Raw genomic sequence first — 24,254 nt, forward strand, 5'->3', positions numbered from 1 at the left:
TTCTCTGCTACTCAAAGCCCAATATCTTTCACCTGACTGTCGAAAAATAAATACGTTTGCATTTTTCACAATTGGTCTTGCAAACAATGTCCTTATTTATCGAAAAGTTACTCGTATGCCTCTTCCTGATCGTTTGAACTTATCTTTCGCAAATGGAAATCCAAGAGCTTCGGAGACACTTCTCATTCGAAACCCTTCAATATTACTGCACTTGAATTTCTTTGATCCAAGTCTTAAGACAACTTTGAAAAAAAAAGGGGGGGGGTGACTCTATACTATGTATAGCCCTGTGCAAATATACGTGGAAATATACGTGAAAAGATAATTGGCCGTTATTGTTAGATGCTCCATGTTTATGAGTACAAAGCTGTAGCACTAACAATTTCCACAAATATTCACTGAAATCTGATCGCATATTACAGCAAATAGTTTGTCTTGATTCCCGCGTTAATTTATTCATCATCCCAAGGACTTACCTGGCTGCCAGACTTTGACTAACATTTCAAAGAATATGTAGGGAACTTGATTTTGTTTGTTTTGACACTTAATTCGTGGCATTTGTGATGTAATGGATGCTCAAAAGGCAATTTCTTTTTTCAACAACTCATGAAATTTTGGCTGGTGGTGCAAGTGTGCATGCTCGTGATACTAGGCCGGAAGTCCCATTAGTTTACAAATCTCTGGAAGGGGAAACAATGGATAGAATGAATATTCTACCCCATGAAACATTTGTAGGCTACAGCATATGCAAGTCTGAAGCGATAGATGCATCCAAAAAGATACTGACTGAGCAATGCAAACCTCCAAATAAGAACATTCTTCACAGGGGTGGACAGAAGAAGGTTAACTATGTGAATGAATGAATGAATGATTTAAAGTTTTCAGGCATCTTGACATCTAAGATCATTGACGCCAGTTAACTATGTGAACTCTTGCCTAAAACTATTCAATGAATTGGGTGATTAGATACCCATTATTGTTGCCAGAAAACTAGGGAATCTCCATCCAATTACTTTTGACACTTATCAGCTATAAATAAATCACTAGAAATGATTTCATTTTAGGTTTTCATGGACGTCTCACGAAGATGGATAAAATTATAAGTTCAATATTCTAATAGGAAAAATATTCTTACTAATCCTGAGTTCAAATACGAAGTCCGTAGCATGAAAACATGAAGGAAGAATTTAGCCTCATTTCATATTAAGAAAGTCTTGTAAGATTTTCGGTAATCAATCTATTCTGAAGAAGTTTGTTAATTATTTCATTCTACCTTGTTTCCAGTATCGCCTTGCTTTCTGGTCGTCTGCTGCTAATTCTCATCTTAATTTGTTGGAGAAGAACTTGCGGTCTATTAAATTTCTTATTCCTGATCTAGATATCAATCTCTGGCACCGCTGTTATGCATGTTGCATACGATCTTTCATAATTCTAACCATCCTGTCGTTACTTACAATAACGACATGGGAAATCAATTGTTATTGAATATCTATGTTCATATTGTATATGGAAAATGTTCTTTTATATTACATTGCGTTAAGTGGAAATGTGAAGGTTTCTGTACAAATGAAGGTTTTGTTTATTTTTAATTGTAATAAGCATTGTTACCAAGGAATATTGTCTTGTGAATAGTTGTATAAGTGGTTAACAATGCGATGTAGGTTGTTTGAATAGTTTCGTTCGGTTTGCGTTGAATAGTTGGTTCCGTTCGTTTGTTGTTTTCTTTTGACGTGAGCGAATGAAGCGGAAGTTATGACTTTGGGAGAGAGAACGAACAACGAACGCATTATGTTTACGACAGAGGCATCAGAGGTAAGTCGAGAGTTGCTGCCTGTCACTTGTCAACGCTTGTAGTGTGTTCTTCAGTGGACTTAATCAGGATGAAGAGAATTTCATTTGATTAACAAAGCCGTTCCTTCCCAGCATTTAATGAAGTGGATGAATTGATCAACCGAAGTTTGGATGAGTATCATATAATATTTAGTTACCTTAGATGGGATAATTCGCTAGGGATATGCATATCTGTGCGTGGGATTCCGTGACTGGGTAAAATCAAATATTTATATGTGGTATCGTGGTTTACCCGTGCCTAGCAATCCGAACTCGGTAAGAACTTCATATGAAACCAAGTAAGTAATAATTGGGGCAAAAGCTCAATAGAATATAGTATGACCATTTATCTTTGTAACACAACGCAATGAATTCCTAATGTAGAGAAAGGGTCTTGAGTTCTCTTAAAGAATCTGGTAATTAGTAATTTTGTGAATGACTGAAGTCATTATATGTTGTTGCTTGTTTGACCCTAATAAGTAACGATATTTGGTGCTGTGACCAGGATGAAAGGTTGAATCGTATGAGAGCTTTGCAGTTATGTTTTGTGTGTGCTTCTAAGAAACATTTTAGTGTGGATTGTGACAAATCAAGTTGCAATAATGGTTGTAATTTGAGACATCATCGTATCTTATGTGATAGGGACCAAACAACAAAGCAAAGCAAGAATAAACAAAGTGGTGTACAAGTGGGAACACTATCAGTAAATGAGCAGGAGAAACCAAATAAATCAGGTAAGCAATCCATATTACCAACAGCAACAATTCCTCTGAAAGGGAAGAAAGGTCGAATGGTACGAGTTAGAGGGCTGTTGGATACTTGTGCCGAGAGGACATTTATTAAAAGATCGGCTCTAGAGAGACTGCAATATAGGTCCAAAGGAGTTGAAAAGATTGCCGTGAGAGGTTATCTAGCTAGTAAACCTGTTCATGAATACGAGTTGATAAGTGTCGCCATACCGCATAAAGGCAAAGTGATAATAATGGACTGCATAGTGGTGGATGAGCTGCCAGAATATGCGAAGAAATTCGACGTTAAGAGAAGCTTAAAGTCGTTATGTAAAACTAAGATCAGCTTGGCTGATAAAGATTTTGATTCGCCTGTTGAGAATCAATCAACTATTGAATTGTTGGTAGGGGTTGATAATGTTTATAATATTTTGCATCCAGGGTTCAAAAGGGTTAGAAATTTAATATTGTTGCCGACCATATTTGGTTATGTAGTGTCAGGCACATGTAGTGCTCCCCCCACTAGGGAAACTCAGGTGACAATTTTGAAGCTAGCTGTACAAACTGAAGAAATTGAAGCTACTCATAATAAAAATCCCAAGACTGATCTGGACGCATTGTGGAGTTTGGATAGACTGGGAATAGATTGCAGTGAGTTGCGAGAACAAGACCAGAGGGTCTTAAAGGACTTTGAGAGCACTATAACCTCTTCTGAAATTGATAAACAGTATGTTGTGGCGTTGCCGTGGAGAACCAATAGATTCAGATTGAAGACAAATTTTGGTTTAGCCATGAGTAGACTTCGACAGCAGAGCATCAAGTTTCAGAAGGATGTGGATTACTTGGATCATTATCAGAAAATCTTGCAAGAGCAAGAAGATAGAGGATTCACTGAAAGGGTAATCTATAATAAATCTGATGTGGATTGTCATTACTTGGCACATCATGGAGTGCTTAAAGACAGTGCCACTACTCCAATAAGAATAGTGTTTGATTGCTCATCAAAACAAGGTAAAAATGGATTAAGCCTGAATGATTGTCTATGGACTGGATCACACGTAACGGCTGATCTACTCAGAGTCCTGCTGCAATTTAGAACTAACAGCTTTGCTTGCATTAGTGATATTGAGAAGGCATTTTTAATGGTACAGTTACGTGAAGAAGATCGCAATTATACGCGGTTTTTATGGTTGGAAAATCCAACAGATCCCAATAGTAAATTATTAGTATACAGATTTAGAGTAGTATTATTTGGAGCTACATGCTCACCTTTTCTTCTAAATGCAACCATCAAGCATCACTTGTCCACTGTGGTCTCGTGGTTACCCCGGTCCAAGACAGTGGATGTAGTGGAAAGACTGAAGAAAGGTTTGTACGTAGATAATTTGCAATTTACGGCTAATGGTGAATCTGAGTTGATGGATTTATATTTTAATGCCAACAAAATATTTGCTCAGGCTCACTTATATTTGAAGGAGTGGGTTAGCAATAGCGAGTCTATACAAACTATTGCTGCTGCTAATCAAATTGAAGCCAAACAAAACCAAATTCATAAAGTATTGGGATTGAATTTGGATATAATTAAAGACGTTTTAACTATCAATCCAACTCATATTAATAGATCGAGTCAAACAAAAAGAGAGATTCTCAGAGAAAGGAAGGTACCAGCAAGAATATTACCGTGCCGACGTTTACCAATTGCATTAAAATCAAAGGTTCAAAAAGTTACACTCTCTTGTGAAAAGAGGAGTTTTGATTCCGGAGACTGAACCAACTGACCGGGTTAGTCAAATGGCAGTAGTTCTAAAAACAAATGGAAAGTTAAGAATATGTATAGATCCTCAGCCACTCAACAAAGCTCTTAAAAGGGAATATTACACATTACCAATTTTGGAGGATATACTGCCAAGTCTAAAACATGCCAAGATATTTAGCAAACTGGATGTTCAAGAGGCTTTTTGGCATATACGGCTAGGTGAAGAATCCAGCAAGTTGACAACAATGATTACCCCCTTTGGTAGATATCGATGGGCTCGTTTACCTTTCGGGCTGAAGGTGAGCAGTGAAATATTTCAGCGAAAATTGAATGAGGCATTGGAGGGGCTTCGGGGTGTATACTGTGTAGCTGATGATATTGTGGTCGTTGGTTTTGGAAATGAGGAACACAACGCAATGCGTGATCACGAACAAAATCTTCAGTCACTACAGAAGCGTTGTCAAGAAAAAAAGATCAAACTAAATGAAGAGAAATCGGTTTATAGAAAAAAGGAAATCGCATTCATGGGACATCGTTTAACATCAGCTGGTGTGACGGTTGATGAAAATAAGGTAAAGGCCATTAAAGAAATGCCTGCCCCTACCGATATTTCAGGAATTCGGAGGTTTTGTGGAATGGTACAATATCTATCAAGGTTTTTACCCAATCTGGCTGATGATTTAGAACCTATCCGAGAGCTGACAAGAAAGAACTCAAAGTTTGAATGGAATGATAAGTGCACTCGCGCTTTCTCAGTGATCAAAGAAAAGGTCACCTGTACACCAGTTCTAGCTTATTTTGATCAAAGTTAGGAGCTTGTATTACAGGTTGACAGCAGCAAGGATGGTATTGGTGCAGTCATTATGCAGGAGGGACGTCCGATAGAATACGCATCAAGGACCTTAGCTAGAAGCGAACGTAACTGGGCTCAGATTGAAAAGGAAGCTCTTGCTGTGGTTTTTGGTTTAGAGCGATTTGACCAGTATACTTTTGGGCGACGTGTTATTGTTCATAATGACCATAAGCCTCTTTCTTGTATCGTCGAAAAGCCATTAAGTCAAGCTCCAATGCGTTTACAAGTTTTAATGATGAGATTGAACCGGTACGACGTCGAATATCAGTACAAAAGCGGAAAAAGCCTATTGTTAGCCGATACCCTTAGCAGGGCCTGCCCAAAAGAGGAAAATAGAGACACATTGGTAAGGATGATAGATTCACTGAAAAATTACCCCGATTCAATTTTAAAGGAAGTAAGAGACGCCACCACAAACGACGAAGAGCTGCAAGAATTATTGTCTGTAATCAAGGAAGGATGGCCTGATCGCAAAGACATAATTCCCGAAGTATTAAAACCTTACTTCGATTTTAGAGATTCCATGAGTTACCAAGACGGCATCATTCTAAAGGGAACTGTTATACTGATTCCTCGTAAACTACGAGATTCAATTAAAACGAAGCTTCATGTAGCTCATCTTGGTTACGATAGCATGATGCGACGAGCAAGAGATGCAATATTTTGGCCAGGGATGTCGAAAGAAATAAAGCAAATGGCCAATTCATGTGACATTTGCCAGCAGTATAAACCTCGAAACCAGAAGGAATCGTTGATGGATGTTAATGACGGAGGCAGACCCTGGAATAAAATCGGACTAGATTTGTTTGAGATTGTTGGAAGAAATTATTTAGTCATTGTTGATTATTATTCCTCATTCACTGAAGTAGAGTTTTTAACGTCAACAACTTCAAATTATGTTATAGCGATAATCAAGAAGATGTTTGTTAGATACGGTATTCCTACCCAATTAGTGTCCAATGGAGGACCACAATTCAGCTCGTTTCAGTTTAAGGTTTTTGTTAAAGAGTGGGGTATAGGGCACCGGATGTCATCTCCTGGACATCCTCAAGGAAATGGGAAGGCTGAAGCGGCAGTTAAAATTGTAAAAAATATGATGAAGACGCATGCAGATGGAAAAGATCAATATTTGGCGTTACTAGAGCTGAGAAATACACCACGTCAAGACTCTAACTTGAGTCCAGCTCAGATGATGTTTGGACGTAAATTACGGTCGATAATTCCTGAAATTATGAACAATGACAATCCAGTTTCTCAAAAAAGGGAAACACGGAGAGAATCCATAAAGAAATATTATGATAAAACTGCAAGAGATATGACACCATTAAACGAGGGGCAACCTGTATATTATCAAAATCCAGACAAGAAAGGTTGGGAAAAGGGGCTCATTAGCCATGCACAAGGAAACCGATCCTATGTAATTGAGGGAAAGGAAGGAGGAATTTATAGAAGAAATAGAATTCATATCCGTCCAACAACACAGGATTCATCGGCAATACCAGAAATGGAAGAAACTAGTAAATTGAGGGAAACCAACGTTAATGATGAACAAACAAGCTATCATCCTGTTTGCGACATGCCTAAATTGCCAAGAAGATCAGCTCGTCTACAGGAAAAGATGAAGGGAGAATGATTTATTGTATTATATTTGATTGTTTACAATGTATCCTACTTGTTCCTTATTTTATGTTATATCAATTTGTTTACTTTCTTATTTTTGTCAAAACCCAAAGAAAGGGGGATGTTTATGTTAACTACTTGTTTAGTTGTCTGTGTACATACTGTTATCTGAATGTTTATGATAACTACTTGTTTAGTTGTTTGTGTACATACTGTTACCTGAAAACAACTTAACTACTTTACTGTAAATATCCAATCCATTGTAACATTACTCATATGATATTTATCTGTTGTTTACTATAACTATAAAACTGTAAATAAGTTGGGCAGTGTATAAAAAGATTCTGAAGGAATAGGAATAAAGCACAGCACGCAGTTTTGGAGTTTTATATTTCTACCAAAGAAAATCAACAGTAGCTACCCTCAAAACCTCCCATGGCCATATCATGCATCCCATTGTGAAGTTGTACCCGTTAGAGTTATGGCAAGAAGTTGAGACTCCTGATCCTGCCAAAATTCCTGAAGTGAGTACCCGACCATCCAGGAAGGCTGCTTGGGTGGCTGCAGAAACTAGAAAAGATTTGATTCAAAAGGGACTGTTGTAAATACTTGTATATTATAACTTTTGTGGCGGGGAATATGTCGTTACTTACAATAACGACATGGGAAATCAATTGTTATTGAATATCTATGTTCATATTGTATATGGAAAATGTTCTTTTATATTACATTGCGTTAAGTGGAAATGTGCAGGTTTCTGTACAAATGAAGGTTTTGTTTATATTTAATTGTAATAAGCATTGTTACCAAGGAATATTGTCTTGTGAATAGTTGTATAAGTGGTTAACAATGCGATGTAGGTTGTTTGAATAGTTTCGTTCGGTTTGCGTTGAATAGTTGGTTTCGATCGTTTGTTGTTTTCTTTTGTCGTGAGCGAATGAAGCGGAAGTTAGGACTTTGGGAGAGAGAACGAACGCATTATGTTTACGACAGAGGCATCAGAGGTAAGTCGAGAGTTGCTGCCTGTCACTTGTCAACGCTTGTAGTGTGTTCTTCAGTGGACTTAATCAGGATGAAGAGAATTTCATTTGATTAACAAAGCCGTTCCTTCCCAGCATTTAATGAAGTGGAGGAATTGATCAACCGAAGTTTGGATGAGTATCATATAATATTTAGTTACCTTAGATGGGATAATTCGCTAGGGATATGCATATCTGTGCGTGGGATTCCGTGACTGGGTAAAATCAAATATTTATATGTGGTATCGTGGTTTACCCGTGCCTAGCAATCCGAACTCGGTAAGAACTTCATATGAAACCAAGTAAGTAATAATTTGGGCAAAAGCTTAATAGAATATAGTATGACCATTTATCTCTGTAACACAACGCAATGAATTCCTAATGTAGAGAAAGGGTCTTGAGTTCTCTTAAAGAATCTGGTAATTAGTAATTTTGTGAATGACTGAAGTCATTATATGTTGTTGCTTGTTAAGTAACGATACATCCTTTGCATTTAGATCTCCCCGGACACTACCATTCTTTTGTGTAATATTTGGTAGCCTAGTAACTCTAATAGTCATGCCTTCTCCATCATGAGGCTGCACAGTACTCTAAAAGTTTTATTCCACTTGTTACGAGTTGTGGAATGATCTTCTTAGACGTGTAGCTGAGTTAGTAAACTTCAAAAGTTTAAACTTAGAGCATAACTTTTTATGGTGAATAGGCTGAAATAAGTCTTTTTTATAGTTTATATGTGAAAGATCTGTTTTTAATGTTATTACTTTTTTGAAAATATTCTATTTTCATTATTCATTACTCCTCATATAGTTTATTTATTTCCTTATTTCCTTTCTTCGTTAGACTATATTTCGCTGTTGGAGACCTTTTGCTTATAGCATCCTGCTTTTCCAACTAGGATTGTAGCTGATCCTAATATCCCTCACTTGCTGAATGGAATGCTTCTAAATCAGTCTCATATGAATGACAATGACATGGCATATCGTATGATATAGTTTATTTATTTCCTTATTTCCTTTCTTCGTTAGACTATATTTCTTTGTTGGAGACCTTTTGTTTATAGCATCCTGCTTTACCAACTAGGATTGTAGCTGAGCCTAATATCCCCCACTTACTGAATGGAGTGCTTCTAAATCAGTCTCATATGAATGACAATGGCATGGCATATCGTATGATTTTTCTAAATTAATGGCTGAAAAAAAAATTCAACAGAAATCAATCACTATCTTGTCTCACAAAAACATTACTGGTCCCTATTACGGGCTGCCAACCCATGAATCCGTGTCTTGCTACAGGTAGGGCAATATAATATATTCCGACCAACATTACTGTGTCGCTATTACATCTAAAACCAAAATGAGTCTTCTACTTGCTCCTGTAGTTACCCCCCTTTCAAATGGTACCTAAACTGAGACATCAGCTGAGAATTTGATGTCTTTTTATCTACCATAGCAGTTCCCCCTCTCTTGGGATGTAGCCGATATCTAAAAAGAAACAAAAGGGGATTTTTTGTCCTTTTTCCCCCTTGCTTGATGAGGGATTCATCTAAGTTTATTTGGTACTGCTAGGTTGCCATAGCCCACCCTCCTCTGTCCTCAACCCCAAATGAAATGTCATATGTACTCCCCTACTCCCGTTACCCCAGTGGTTACCAAGGACCCGAGTTAGCATCAGGGCCCATCGAAACTGCATCACTATCTTTCATCATTCATTTCCATTTCTAGCAAACTCTTTTGCCACTGTGGCTGTTCTCCTGTCACTTAGGTCTTTCTTCAATCCATACATTCACCCAAAGCATGACCTTCCTCTTGTACGTCCCTTATCAATTCTTGCAATCATCACCTTCTTCAGGAACGATTTTTCTCCCATCCTCTCTACAGTCCAAACACATTTATATCCACTCAGGCTGATAAATATCTTCTCATACCCGTTCTCACTCTTACTACTTCTTTCCTAACCCTATCGAATCAAGATTCACATGAATCATCTCGAACATATTTATTTTCTGTCCCTCCGTCACGTTCATTCCCCACAACTCCAACCCATACATCACATTTGAAACAATCACTTTCTCATACAGAACTTTCTTTACATTCATCCAAACCCTGTATTGTTTACCACTCTCTTCACCTCCCACAACACTACATCCTTCATTTACTCTCTGACGAATATCTACTTCCACTCCACCATTTATATCAACAACTGAACTTAAGTACTCAAACTGAACTACTTCCTAGTGTAACTCTCTATTCAACATGCTATTCAATCTAGCACCATACTCCCATCTCGTGCACCTCACAATCTTACAATTACCCACAATAACTCGCAACTTCTCTTACATACTCTCCCAAACTAATCTACATAGCTATTCCTCCGAGTATTCAACGAATACAGTATCATCTTCAAACACATTATTTATCTCCCACTCATGATCAAGTATCTATCAGTTTCAATTCTCGACTAAGCATCTCCTTCAATAAACAAATTAAACTACCACGGTGACAACACACAGCCCTTTCCCAGCCTCGCTCTCACTGGAAACTATTCACTCACTTCATTCCCTACCCTAACACACACTTTACTGGTTATGTGTAAAATCTTCACTGTTTGCAACAATCTTCCACTAATTCCGTAGACCTCATCACATTCCACATCACATCCTTACAACTCTATCATAATCTTTCTCCAGATCCATAAATGCAAAACATACCTCATTACCTTTTGCCATATATTTTTTTGCATATCTGTTTAACTAACAATATGTGATCCTTACATCCCTTACCTCTTCTAAAGCAACAATGTAATTCTATGATTGCATCCTCTATTTCATCCCTAATCCTATTGATTAACAATCTATCATACACTTTTCCATCCATTCAACAGACTAATAATTCTAGTATTACAGCTTTTATCCACATCTCCCTTAATTTGTATAGAGGAAGAATATACGCACACATCCCATCCACTGGCACCATTGACAACAAAAAACATATTAAACAATCCCACCATCCATTCCCGCAGCCACATCCCCTTCCTTTATCATCTCAGCCCTCACAACATCCATACCAGGTAATTTTCATACTCTTGCTTTATGCCTTTTAAGACTTTATTTGATTCTCCTGTTGTTGCTTTTGGTATCGGCTCAGTCATTTCAGGTGTTAGCTTATTGAGTGTACATTTAAAAGTACAGGAACTTGCAGTCCATTAACTTTTTTTATTCATGAACTAGATATCAATCTCTTCTAATCTCTTTTACTTTCTCATCTCCCATCACAAGGATTTCAATCCCTGCAACAGCAATCGTATCAGCCTCTCTGTCATTTACAGAACTAAATGATTTTTGAAGGACAGTACATTCACGGAGTAGTGTATTGTACCAACCGTGTGTCACACAATTGTACATAATTCCTTTTGCATATATTATGCTTGTATCTTCGCTCTTCCCTCGCACTAAACGAACATGAAAATTCACGTCTGCTGTTTTCCTCTGTAACATTGTCTGTCATGTTAACTTGTTATGTCCTGTTGGCTTGAGGTTTTGTATATAAAGGAGAGTGTTCTATAATAATATAACTCAGTTGATTGCATCCTGCCTTTGAGTTCACAACCCTCTCTAGGCACCGTCACAGTATATTATTATCATTACTACTATTATTATTATTATTATTATTATTATTATTATTATTATTATTATTATTATTATTATTATTATTATCAAAGTTATATTTTTTTTACTAGCTTAGCTACAACTCAAGTTGGAAAAGCAGATTACTAAAAGGAAAGAAAATAAGAAAATAAACTACATGAAAAGTAATAAACAATTAAAACAAAATATTCTAAGAAAAGTAACAACATTGAAACAGATCTTTCATAAATAAACTATAAAATGATAATTATGTCAGCCTGTTCAACATAAAAAAAAAAAAATGCTGCAACTTTGAAGTTCTACCGATTCAACTCCCCTATTAGGAAGATCATTCTACAACTTAGTCACAACTGGAAAAAACTTCTAGAATATTGTGTAGTATAGAGCCTTATGAGGAAGAAGGCCTGATCATTAGAATCAACTGCATAGGTCTAACTAGGATGACTCTAAAACCTGTGTGCTTATTTGGTTAGTTAAAGTCCAGCTGTCTATTAATTCGGTTTTATGTGACTTTTGTAATTATTTTATAAATTACAGATAGTAAGATTATATGTCAGGTCATTTTCATGGCTTTTCATTCTCCCTTTCTGTGACTTATTATAATGGTAAAGCTTTTCTTGCAAAGATCTCATATAGCCTAAAGTTCAATTAGTTTTATTACTATGAAATATCCTCCGTCTATTATCAAATCTATTGTTGGTCATTTCCCCTGCTGCTTTATTTCTTTTCATGCCAGTTCAGGCTTTCTTTAATTCTCCTGCTGTTGCCTTTTGTATCGGTTCAGGTATTTTAGGCATTAGCTTATTGAGTGTAGGTACATCTAAAACGTACAGAAACTTGCATTCTATTATTATTATTTTATTTCTTTATTCCTGATCTAGATAATAATCTCTGACCCCGTCGTTCAATTAGTTCGTTATGCATGTCGAATAATATATTTCATAATTGTAACTGTCCTTTGCATTCAAAACTTCGCGGACCGTATCATCCTATTTACAAGGCTAGGAATGCAGTTAATTTTAATAGTTATAGGTGATTCATCATAACGCTCAATACAACACAGTATACAAGAAGTTTTATTCCATCTCTGACCAATTTGTGGAATGATCTTAATCAGGCATTTGGATCGGTGGAACTTCAGAAGTTCAAACTTGCAGCAAATGTTTATATATCGAACTGTCTGATATGTCTCTTTTTATAGTTTATATATGAAATATATATTTTAATGTTGTTACTCTTCCTTAAATATAATTTTTCTAATTGTTCATTTCTTCTCTTTTAGTTTATTTCTTTGTTCCCTTCCCTCTTGGACTATTTTTCCTTGTAAGCAGCCTTGTGCTTATAGCATCCTGCTTTTCAAACTACATTTGTAGCTTAATAATAATAATAATAATAATAATAATGATAATAATAAAAATAATAATAATAATAATAGTAATAATAATAATAATAATAATGTAAGATATTAGCGACGTGGGAATATTGTGTTAACGTATTTTATCATGAAACTCATATTTCAACAAATGAAAGATATATGAGGTCATTTATAAGCATCATTTGGTAAACCACGTACTCCATTTGAGACATGTCTTTAACACCTTATGTAATATGTACATTTCTATGGTAAATCATATATTTCCTGAGTAGTGTCTGTTAGTTGGTGATGTATTCCGCATAGACTAAAGCGTTTGTATATGAAGTTCTTGTTATTTTCACCAGCAGCCAATGCACAATTTAATCATATGAAGAGAATTTCCCTACCGGCTTTAAAAAATCTATATACTTTAGAATAGCTATTGGGATGAATAATCCATTTCATTAAATAATTGATTGTTTCTTCGTACTATATAATGAAACTTTAGACAAAATATCGGCTTCCAGGTACATTTCATTCAAACAGGATCGTGTTTACAATTCTATTTTGTCCCTGTATCACTCTCTTCTTCATGTTTGATTTGATCATCAGGATTTTCTGTAGAAAAGTTTGTTTTAATTGTGTACTAATTCACTCGTAAGAATTTTGCTTCATACTAAGATATAATGAAAGATTAAAGTTTTCTGTTACATTGCATTTGTTCCATTGATTTTTTTTATAATGCGTAAATAACCGCAATGAATAGATATTTCATTGTATCATTTTAATGAAAATAAAATATTAACATATAATTCAACAAAAAGAATCTGAATATTGATTTTCTTATATTTTGCTAAGTAGGCCTAATGTATTATTACTTCTTGTTTTTCAGAGATCGAAAGTGGGCGTATACAGTCGAATGTGGGAGTTTATGAGTTCTCGACCCCATGTCTTCACATCAACATATGAGGAGGGTATCGAACGTGTCAGGAACTCGAAGGGCAAGTACGCTTTCCTATTGGAAAGCGTAAAGAATGATTACATCAATGAGAAGCTCCCTTGTAACACCATGAAAATCGGACAAGATCTGAATTCTAACGGCTATGGTGTGGCCACTCCTTTAGGATCACCCTTAAAGTAGGTAACATGTATTCACTCGAACATAAATCAAGATTGATTCCGGAGTGTATGGGTGATTGGTCAGATTTAATTGGCGAATTACTCATACATACATGAAATTTCTCATCATATGCCGAAATTTTAAACATTGGCCTAAAATACAGAGAACTAGAGATTAATAATGAATATTCGTAAATGGGACAGACGGTAAGTGTTACGACAAGACATGAAATTGAAATTAATAAAAATACTTAATATTTCTTTGATGGCTGTTTTTCGGGTTCCATGCCGCAGGAGAACCCCACTCTCTACAGGACCTCCGCTGTCGTTTTTCCTTGTTCGTTCAGAGTATTTAACGTTTAATATTGCGTATTGTTCATTTACTGTTAAATCGTCACTGTTGTAAGACTGTTGAAATAAGGAACTCTTTAGTTTCCTCTTGAAAGCCTTTATGTGTAGTAGGTTGGCCAGGGCACCAGCCGCCCGTTTAGATACTACCACTAGAGAGGTATTGGATCCTTTGACTGGCCAGACAGTAATGCATTGGATCCCTCTCTCTGGCTACGGCTTATTTTTTCTTTGCCTACACTTACACGGAATAGTCTGGCCACTCTTTACATATTCTCGTCTTTCCTCATACACCTGACAACAATAAGATACTTAACACTTCTTCACCTAAGGGGTTAATTACTGTACTGCAATTTGTTCAGTGTACTTTCCTCTTGGTAAGGGTAGAAGAGACTCTCTAGCTATGGTAAGCAGCTCTTCTAGGAGATGGACACTCCAAAATTAAACCACTGTTCTCTAGTCTTGGGTATTGCCATAGCCTCTGTACCATGGTCTTACACTGTCTTGGGTTAGAGTTCTCTTGCTTGAGGGTACACTCGGGCACACTATTCTATCTTATTATTTTTTTTATTCCTCTTGTTTTTTTGAAATGGTATGTTGGGCAGGCTTAATAGAAGGGCCATGGATGCCTGGTGGTTTATCAAGAGGTTGTCTTTTCCTTTTTCTGATTCTTTTTCTTTTCAAAACCATCCTTACTGTCCTCCCTTCAGTTGAAGTGGCTATCCTGGAGGGTATTTAGCCTTGCATGATGTATCGGCTCCTCCATGTTGACCAGTTGTTCCGACTTTTTACTATATTCTATGAGTATCATCAATCACTTTATTTATAATTCTGTACATATTGTTTTTGTTATAATTCTTGTTAATCTAGTTTTTAAGTATGATGTCTCTTTTTTTATTTCTATTAATTCTTATGCTGTCTGGAGACATTGAGCAAAATCCGGGACCAGTACGTCCTAGATTTTGTCAATATCGTCTTCTGTATTGCAATATTCGTGGTCTTCATACAAATATCCAAAACCTTATAGTTGCGTCCAAACAGTATGATATTCTTTTGTGCTCATAAACTTTGGTTTCTAATATGAGGCACTCATCTGAGATCCTTATAACAGGTTTTAAGAAGCCAATAATGTTGAAACGTGATGCCATCCCTAGGGCCAGGGGAATGGCGATGTATATTAGGACCGAGTACCCTGCTTCTCATAAGTCCTGCTATCAATGTGGATGTCATGAGATTCAGGTAATAAAAGTTTGTGGCAGGCATAACAACTTTTATTTGTGTTCGATCTACCGGAATCCAGACATGGATGATACTATCTTCGATTGTCTTCTTACCATTATGGCTAAGATACAAGAAGATGATAGAAAGACTTCTTTTGTCTTTGTTGGTGATTTTAATGCTCACCATAGGGAGTGGTTAAGTTCTATCTCTCCTACCGATCGCCGTGGCTTAAGAGCTTTAGACTTTGCCTCTGAATCAGGCTTTGAGCAAATCATAAATGAAGCTACTCACAGGTCTGGCAATTGCTTGGACCTCGTATACACTGACTCCCCTGGCGTTATAACTAGTAAGGCTGGTTCTCCAGTCGGGACATCTGATCATGCCTTGATTTCATTAGTAGTGAAGAATGAACACACTGTCCCTGATATAACATACTCTTGTAAAATTTATATGAAATCCCAAGCAGACTGGAATGGGATTTTGCATGATCCTTTGTGGTTGAATTGGATTAATTTTATTTTAATTTATTTTTTTGTTTTGCCAAATCGAGAGAGAGAGAGAGAGAGAGAGAGAGAGAGAGAGAGAGAGAGAGAGAGAGAGAGAGAGAGAGAGAGAGTGTGTTGTTTTAGTATTGTTACATCGAGATATTTTATTTGCTTTAGCCTTGTCATTAATGAGAGAGAGAGAGAGAGAGAGAGAGAGAGAGAGAGAGAGAGAGAGAGAGAGTGAGTGAGTGAGTGTGTTTATTTACTTAAGTTTTGTCAAACCGCAAGAGAGAGAAAGTGTTTATTTGCTTAGTTTTGTGAGAGAGAGAGAGAGAGAGAGAGAGAGAGAGAGAGAGAGAGAGAGAGAGAGAGAGAGAGAGAGTGTTTATTTGCTTTAGTTTTGTCAGAGAGAGAGAGAGAGAGAGAATTTCATTTGCTTTAGTTTTGTTAGATCGCGCATGCGCGAGAGAGTATGTGTGTAAGTGTGTGCGTGTTTTGTGTGTCCGCGGTGCGCGCCGAAGAACAAGGGTAGTTTGCGAATGATTGTTTACAGTGGGAAAGACTGTCGGTATATTTGAGGTTGTTTGTTTACCTTTTTAGCTAGGTTAGGGCAATAATGAATGTCTTGGGCGAAAGCATTGGATCTTTGACTGTAGTAGGAGTCGGTTCTATTTTTTTTGTTCTTCGAAAGCCGGCTGGGAAGTGTTTTTTTATATTCGAAGTAAGTACTGTTTTTATTCATTTTTGTTAGGCGCGTTCATGAGTGATAGAAAGTTTATTATTTATCTTTAATTATAGTGCGATAGTTTAGTTAGTTAGGAGTTTTCGTAAGCGTTTTTTCTTTTTTTTGGCAGGCCGTGATTCCTCCTTAGGAGAGGTTTTCTTGAATGTAAAATTGTTTGTTGACGACTTGGCCTGTAACAGAACTTGATAGGACTGCTCAGATTGATTTACTTGTTGACGACCCGGACCGAATTTACTTCTGATTGCTGTTGATGATGATGATACCGATGAGGATGATGATGATGATGATTACGCTCACGGACTAAATCAATTAAAACATTTTGTATTGACTGAGTGTCAAGTGTTGCCATATTGTGGCGTTGCAACCGACTTGTGGGGTTGGGCTATAAAAGGACTGTTGGCCCTTGTGTGGACAACGACGTCCACACATAAACAAATATTGGTTTTGGTGTGTGGGGTAATTTTAAGTCTGTTAGGGTTTTTGCGGGTTATATGAATGGTGCTTTTGGTTATTAAATATTATATTATTTGGTGTTAAGTTTTGATTAGTTTTAAGTGTTGGTAATTTGATTGTGGATGGTTATTGATTTATTTATTATAGTTTGTAAGAATATAGTGTTAAGGATATGTTTTGTTTTGATTTTTGTCCTTTCGTCCAAGAGTCCCGCTGCTGATAACGTAAGGGGAAAGTTTGTTTTGTGGAGACCATTGTAAGTAAGTAAGATTCAAGGGTGTGGGGGTTGTTTTGTTTACATCCCGCCACAATAGTAGTGTAGATCCTGTTGTCCCTTTGAATGAGAATCTAGTCAACATAGTTGATAGGCGTATCACTTCTTGTGTGCTAAGGACAAACCGTAGTTCGATCATGATTGTAGATGTACTTATTTGGAGAAGCAGGAAGCCTATCAGCTTTGGAAGGGTAACAGATCAGATTTAACCTGGAAAAACTATTCTCAGCTTCGAGCTTTTGCTCAGAGAGTTTATGCCTCAACTGAAAAGGAGTACAATTTAACCATAAAAGAAACCATTTCTGGTACAACTCAGGAACAAAAATGGTGGTCTACCCTTAAATCTGTACTCTTTGGTGCATATGCAATAGTTCCTCCTCTACTTAAACCAGATGGATCAGTCACCCACTGTCCAAAGAAAAAGGCTACCCTTTTGGCTGATATTTTTGACAATAAACAGAGTAATGAAAAACTTGAACTTCCTCATTCCTGTTTTCCTGAGGCTAAACTATCTAGTTTAGCTTTTCGATCTCGTGAGATTAAAGCTCTGTTGATGGACCTTGATGCTTATGGAGGTGTAGACCCAAATGGTATTTTTCCTTTGTTTTTTATAAAGACAGCAGATTTCTTAGCTCCAAAGTTATCTGTTATTTTGCGCAAGTTAGAAAGAAGGGGAGCTTTTAGCACTTGTTGGAGAATTGGTAATGTTACTCCTCTATGTAAATGTGTTTGTGGTAGCTCAAATCCCACTGATTACCGCCCAATTTCCATAACTCCCATATTATCTAAAGTTTTTGAACGTCTTCTGGCAAAACATCTTAATAGGTTTGCTGAAGGTAATCATCTACTCCCTAGTCTGCAATTTGGTTTTCATAGAGGCCTTGGAGCATGTGATGCCCTTCTTACAATCTCCAATGCTGTACAGAAATCCCTTGATTGCGGTCAGGAAGTTCGTATGATTGGCCTTGATTTTAGTGCTGCCTTGGACCGTGTTAACCATGAGGCCCTTGTTTTCAAAATGAAACAGTTGGGAGTAGGTGAGACATTCCTTAGCATTATCATTGATTCTTTTATGTAATAGATCTCAAAGAGTTGTTGTTGATGGGCACCATAGTGAGTAGAGGAATGTGATATCCGGTGTTCTACAGGGTAGTGTTCTTAGGCCATTACTTTTCATACTATATACACATGACATGTGGTTTGGCCAATAAAACAAGCTTGTTGCATATGCGGATAATGCCACTCTCTTTGCATCAATTCCATCCCCTAAATGTAGATCTGGGGTTGGTGAATCCCTTAATAGAAATTTAGCTAAAATTAGTGCATGGTGCAAATTATGGGGTATGAAGTTGAATCCTAACAAAACTCTAAGTATGATTGTAAGTAGGTCAAGGACGGTGGCTCCTCATCATCCAGATCTTAGTATTGATAAGGTTTCTTTAAATTTGGATGACTCTTTTAAAAGTTTAGCTGTGATTCTCGACAGCAAATTTACTTTTGAGAAACATTAGGTCTGTGTCTTCTTCAATTGCACAAAATATTGGCTTGTTGAGAAAGTCTTACAAGATTTTCGGTGATCAATCTATTCTGAAGAAGTGTTTTAATTCTTTCATTTTACCTTGTTTTGAGTATTGTTCTCCTGTCTGGTGTTCAGCTGCTGATTCTCCTCTTAATTTGTTGGACAGAAACTTACGGTCTATTAAATTTCTTATTCCTGATCTAGATATTAATCTTTAGCACCGTCGTTCAATTAGTTCATTATGCATGTTGCATAAGATTTTTCACAACTCTGACCATCCTTTACATTCAGATCTCCCTCGACAATTTTATCCTGTTCGTAATACTAGGCAGGCAGATAATTCTAATAACCAGGCCTTCTCTATCATGACGCTCAATACTACACAGTATTCTAGAAGTTTTATTCCAGCTGTTACCAAGTTGTGGAATGATCTTCCTAATCGGGTAGTTGAATCAGTAGAACTTCAAAAGTTCAAAGTTGCAGCAAATGTTTTTATGTTGACCAGGCTGACGGGAGTCTTTTTATAGTTTATATATGACATTTGTTTTTGAGGTTGTTAATAGTTTATATAGGACATATATGTTTTGACGCTGTTACTGTTTTTAGAATGATATATTGTTAATTTATTCTCATCATTTATTTATTTCCTTATTTCCTTACCTCACTGGGTTATTTTTCCCTGTTGGAGCCCTTGGGCTCATAGTATCTTGCTTTTCCAACTTGGGTTGTAGATTGGCTATTAATAAAAATAATAATAATAATGTCTTCATTCATTCGAATGTTTCTTGTGAGCTTATTATATAGTGTCAGGGCCGCATATTTAAAGTCTTTGGAGCCTAAAGTAGACATATATCTAGGTTGCAACAGTTTGAAAATATCTGTAACTATTCTCGTGTCGACAGGATTTGTTGGCTTCGCACTATGTAGCAATTTTCTTGAGTATTTTGGACGACCGGTTCTGATAACTTGGTGGGTTATTGAACATATTTTAAATTAAATCCTCGTTTTAATCGGCAGCCAGTGTAAATCAATTAGTATAGGGGTGATCCTTTCTCTAGGTGGGACACCTTTTATCAGTCTTGCTCCTTTGTTTATTATGTTTTGTAATTTCTTAAGTTGCACTTTTTTTTTTAATTGTAATAGATAGAGTTGTAGTAGTCAATCCTGGTAATAACAGTTTATCATAAGTTTCTTTACAGAATTTCGTCCAGGTACTTTTATTTTTTTTTTTTTTTGTAAACGCAATGTTTCTTAGATGATAAACCGCTTAGTTTTTATTACATTATTTATGTCGGCATTTAGAGAGAGGTTACAGTCAAGTTATACACATAGATCTCGAACTTTACTAGATATTGGCACTGAGTCATTATTTATGTTCATTTAAATATCACCCAAGTATCTCACGCCATTTCTCTCACCCACCACCATGAACTCAGTTTTGTTCTGAAAATAAGCAAGGAATGGAATGATAAATATATATATATATATATATATATATATATATATATATATATATATATATATATATATATATATATATATATATATATATATATATATATATATATATATATATATATATATATATATATATATATATATATATAAGATTTAAAATGCAACTTTCTCTAGAAAGAAAACTGTTCATCGGGTGGCTTTACCGGTATTAACTCATACATCAGAAACTGAGAACATTTTTAAAGCCGGGAAACATAAGGTACTTCATCGAACTAAAGTAAGCTAGGTGATATTCTAACAACATGTAAGAAAAAAAATGGACAGAGGTAGGACATATAATTAGATTGACATATGATAAATGGATATTAGGAATGACAGAATGTGTCCGTGGAGAGTGCAAAAGAAAAAGAGGAAGGAAGAGAAGACGATGATTGACGAACAAAGAAAATTTACTCAATAAACTGAAAAAGAAAGACCATAAACAAACGTGAATGGAAGGATATGTATGAGGCCTATATGATCCAGATGACTAGTTAGGGCATTTAAATATATACACACACAAACACACACACACACACACACACACACACACATATATATATATATATATATATATATATATATATATATATATATATATATATATATATATATAGTCTTTGATTTTATGAGCATGCTCACACCTCACTATTGATTGTTAGACGGACTCTGCATGCTAAAATGTCTATAAGCGCCGTTTACCCGAACCTGTACGCGCTGCCATACCCGATGTCAATAGTTTACCCATAAAGGACTTGATGACCAAAGCCGACGCCCTTATGGACAGCCACTTCAAGACCTCCATCAACGCCTCCACCCCTGACGACGAGGATGCCTATTCAACGTCAACCGAAGCTGACATGAATGCCGTAGGACATACACGCCTACCCCGTGACGTGCCGAAGCAGCGACAAAGCCACCCACCACCCACCAATCGCTCGCGCCCCAACGAACGACTTCTACAGCCACTTACAACCTCCCATTCGCCTCAGTTTTGCTACTACCACTTCAGATTCGGGGCAACCGCGAAGAAATGTGCCAAGGATTGTCAGTGGCCAAAAAACGTGTTAGTAGGCTATCGCTTGTGGCGGTGGCCTCCCGTGTTTCTAATCTTTTCTTTTTACAGGATGCAGGAACGGGCGTGCGATTTTTGGTAGACACGGGTGCTTGTCGTTCTCTTTTGCCAAGGAAACTCTTCAAGGCACGACCTGGTCTGTCTACATCTGCCGACGTCCCCTTAGTAGCTGCCAACGGATCTGCGATACCCACCTACGGTTACGAGAACCTCACATTATCGTTCGGAAACGGTAAATTCAATTGGAAGTTTCTCGTTGCTGACGTCACAATGCCAATCCTCGGTGCGGATTTCCTCTCTCATTTCCACCTTTTGGTCGATGTCACCCACCAACGATTGGTCAACGCAGACTCATACTTGTCGACACCTCTTCAACCCGCCCTCTCTAACATCGCTCTCCACATCAGCGCACCCACGGATGCCTACGCCCACCTCCTCACGTCGTACCCGGAAGTTTTCCGTCCAGAACTTTGCCAAATGCCCACGGTTCCTGCCAAGCACGGTATTTATCACCATATCAAGACGACGGGACCCCCAGTCTTCGCAAAATTCAGACATCTGACACCGGAACGATTGGCAGCCGCCAAACAGACATTCACCAAATTGGAGGAAATGGGCCTTTGCCAAAAGGCCTCCAGCCCATGGTCGTCACCCTTACACATCGTTCTGAAGAAAGACAGCTCCCTCCGTCCGTGCGGGGATTACAGGCGCCTGAACATGCAAACAGAACCGGATCAATACCCCCTCCCAAACATTGCCGACGTGACCTCCTACCTGCACAAAGAGAAGGTTTTCTCTACGCTCGACCTCCTGAAGGGGTATTATCAGGTGCCTATGAACCCAGAAGACATCCCCAAGACCGCCATCACCACTCCGTTTGGTACATACACCTTCAATTACTCCTGTTTTGGCCTTCGTAATGCTGGGGCAACGTTTCAACGTCTCATGGATGGCATCTTAGGGGACCTCCCTTTCTGTGTATGTTATGTGGACGACATACTTGTGTTCTACTCCTCAAAAGAGGAACACCTCCGTCACCTGCGCATCGTGCTCGACCGCTACGCCTCCATCAAAGGCAAGCCAAAGGATCTGAAGTGGGGTCCCCTTCAAGAAGCAGCCTTCTGCAATGCAAAAAAGGCCCTATCAACTGCTGCGGCTCTCACTTTTCCTATCCCACACGCCCCCCTCCTTCTCTCCACCGATGCCAGCGACGTCTCTATTGGTGCAGTACTCGAGCAGGTGGTCAAAGGCTCGCCCCGCCCATTGGCCTTCTTCAGCAGAAAACTGTCCAAGGCAGAATCGGGTTATTCTACCTTCGATCGAGAATTGCTGGTGGTGCACTTGGCTGTCCGTCACTTTCGCCATTTCGTAGAAGGTACGCCCTTCGTCATTCGCACAGACCACATGCCTCTGGTACACGCCTTCACTCGACAGTCTGACGCCTGGTCCGCCCGTCAACGCCGACATCTCTCCGCCGTGGCTGAATACAATTGCACCCTCCAATACGTCCCAGGGAAAATGAATCCCGTTGCCGGTGCCCTGTCAAGAAACACGTTGGGTGCCATTCAACTGGGATTGGATTACAACGACCTGGCTGAAGCCCAACGACAGGATCCAGAGTATCAAGCTTATAGGACATCCTGCACATCCCTCCGTTGGGAAGACTTTCCCCTCGAAGACTCCAACACCACCCTCCTCTGTGACGTCAGTACTGGTAGACCGCGACCTTGGATTCCTGCTCCCATGCGCCGACAGGTGTTTGATTTCATTCACGGCCTTTCACATCCCTCGTGCCGTTCTACTGCACAGCTGCTGAAGGCAAAGTTCATTTGGCACGGCATTTCTAAGGATGCTAAGGATTGGGTCCTCGCCTGTACTTCTTCCAAAGTACATCGACACACGGATTCAGGAGTGGGCACCTTTCCTCAGCGTCGTTTCGCACACATTCACGTCGACGTTGTAGGCCCCCTACCCACATCACAAGGACATCGTTACCTGTTTACCGTCATCGACTGCTCCACTCGTTGGCCTGAAGCCATTCCTATGGAAACTGCAACGTCCGCCTCATGTACTTCTGCCTTACTCTCTGGATGGTTTTCAAGATTCGGTATCCCTGAGCATATTACTTCTGACAGGGGAACCACTTTCACCTCTCAATTGTGGACGTCATTAGCGAATCTCCTGGGTATCACCCTACATCAGACAACGGCCTACAACCCTGCTGCCAATCGAATGGTTGAACATTTTCATCGCACCCTCAAAGCAGCTTTGATGTTCCGCTGCAAGGATTCCAACTGGTTTACTCAGCTTCCCTGGGTCCTCCTGGGACTAAGGACCACTCCTAAAGACGCCCTCGACGTCTCGGCAGCTGAAATGGTGTATGGCGACCCGTTGGTCATCCCTGCCGAATTTTTTCCTTCTACAACCTCCTCCGACGATCTTCAGTGCGTACGTCAGGTCGTGGGAAAATTTACTCCGTGCCGCCAGACTTACAAGCCCCCAGCAAAGCATCACATACCAACGGACTTGCACTCTGAAACGCACGTCTTCCTGCGCAACGACACCAGCAAGCCACCACTAACGCCCCCTTACACGGGCCCTTTCCTTGTGATCCAACGCAGTCTGAAAGCATTCCTCCTAAACATTCGGGGCAAAGAAGACTGGGTCTCCATTGATCGTCTAAAACCTGCTTATCTGCTGCCAGATGACCCGCCT

General features: G+C 38.3%; 1 protein-coding gene across 1 annotated transcript in view; it reads left to right on the top strand.

The window, feature by feature from the left end:
* Positions 1 to 24,254, top strand: part of LOC137644477 (glutamate receptor 1-like) — a 1,072,045-nt gene that overhangs the window by 1,007,440 nt on the left and 40,351 nt on the right. The window contains exon 16 of the mRNA XM_068377451.1: positions 13,696 to 13,940. Coding sequence (XP_068233552.1) covers positions 13,696 to 13,940 — 245 coding nt within the window. The remainder of the gene's footprint in view (positions 1 to 13,695; positions 13,941 to 24,254) is intronic.

Source organism: Palaemon carinicauda, chromosome 7 (genome assembly GCF_036898095.1).
Source record: "Palaemon carinicauda isolate YSFRI2023 chromosome 7, ASM3689809v2, whole genome shotgun sequence".
NCBI classification, from domain to species: domain Eukaryota; kingdom Metazoa; phylum Arthropoda; class Malacostraca; order Decapoda; family Palaemonidae; genus Palaemon; species Palaemon carinicauda.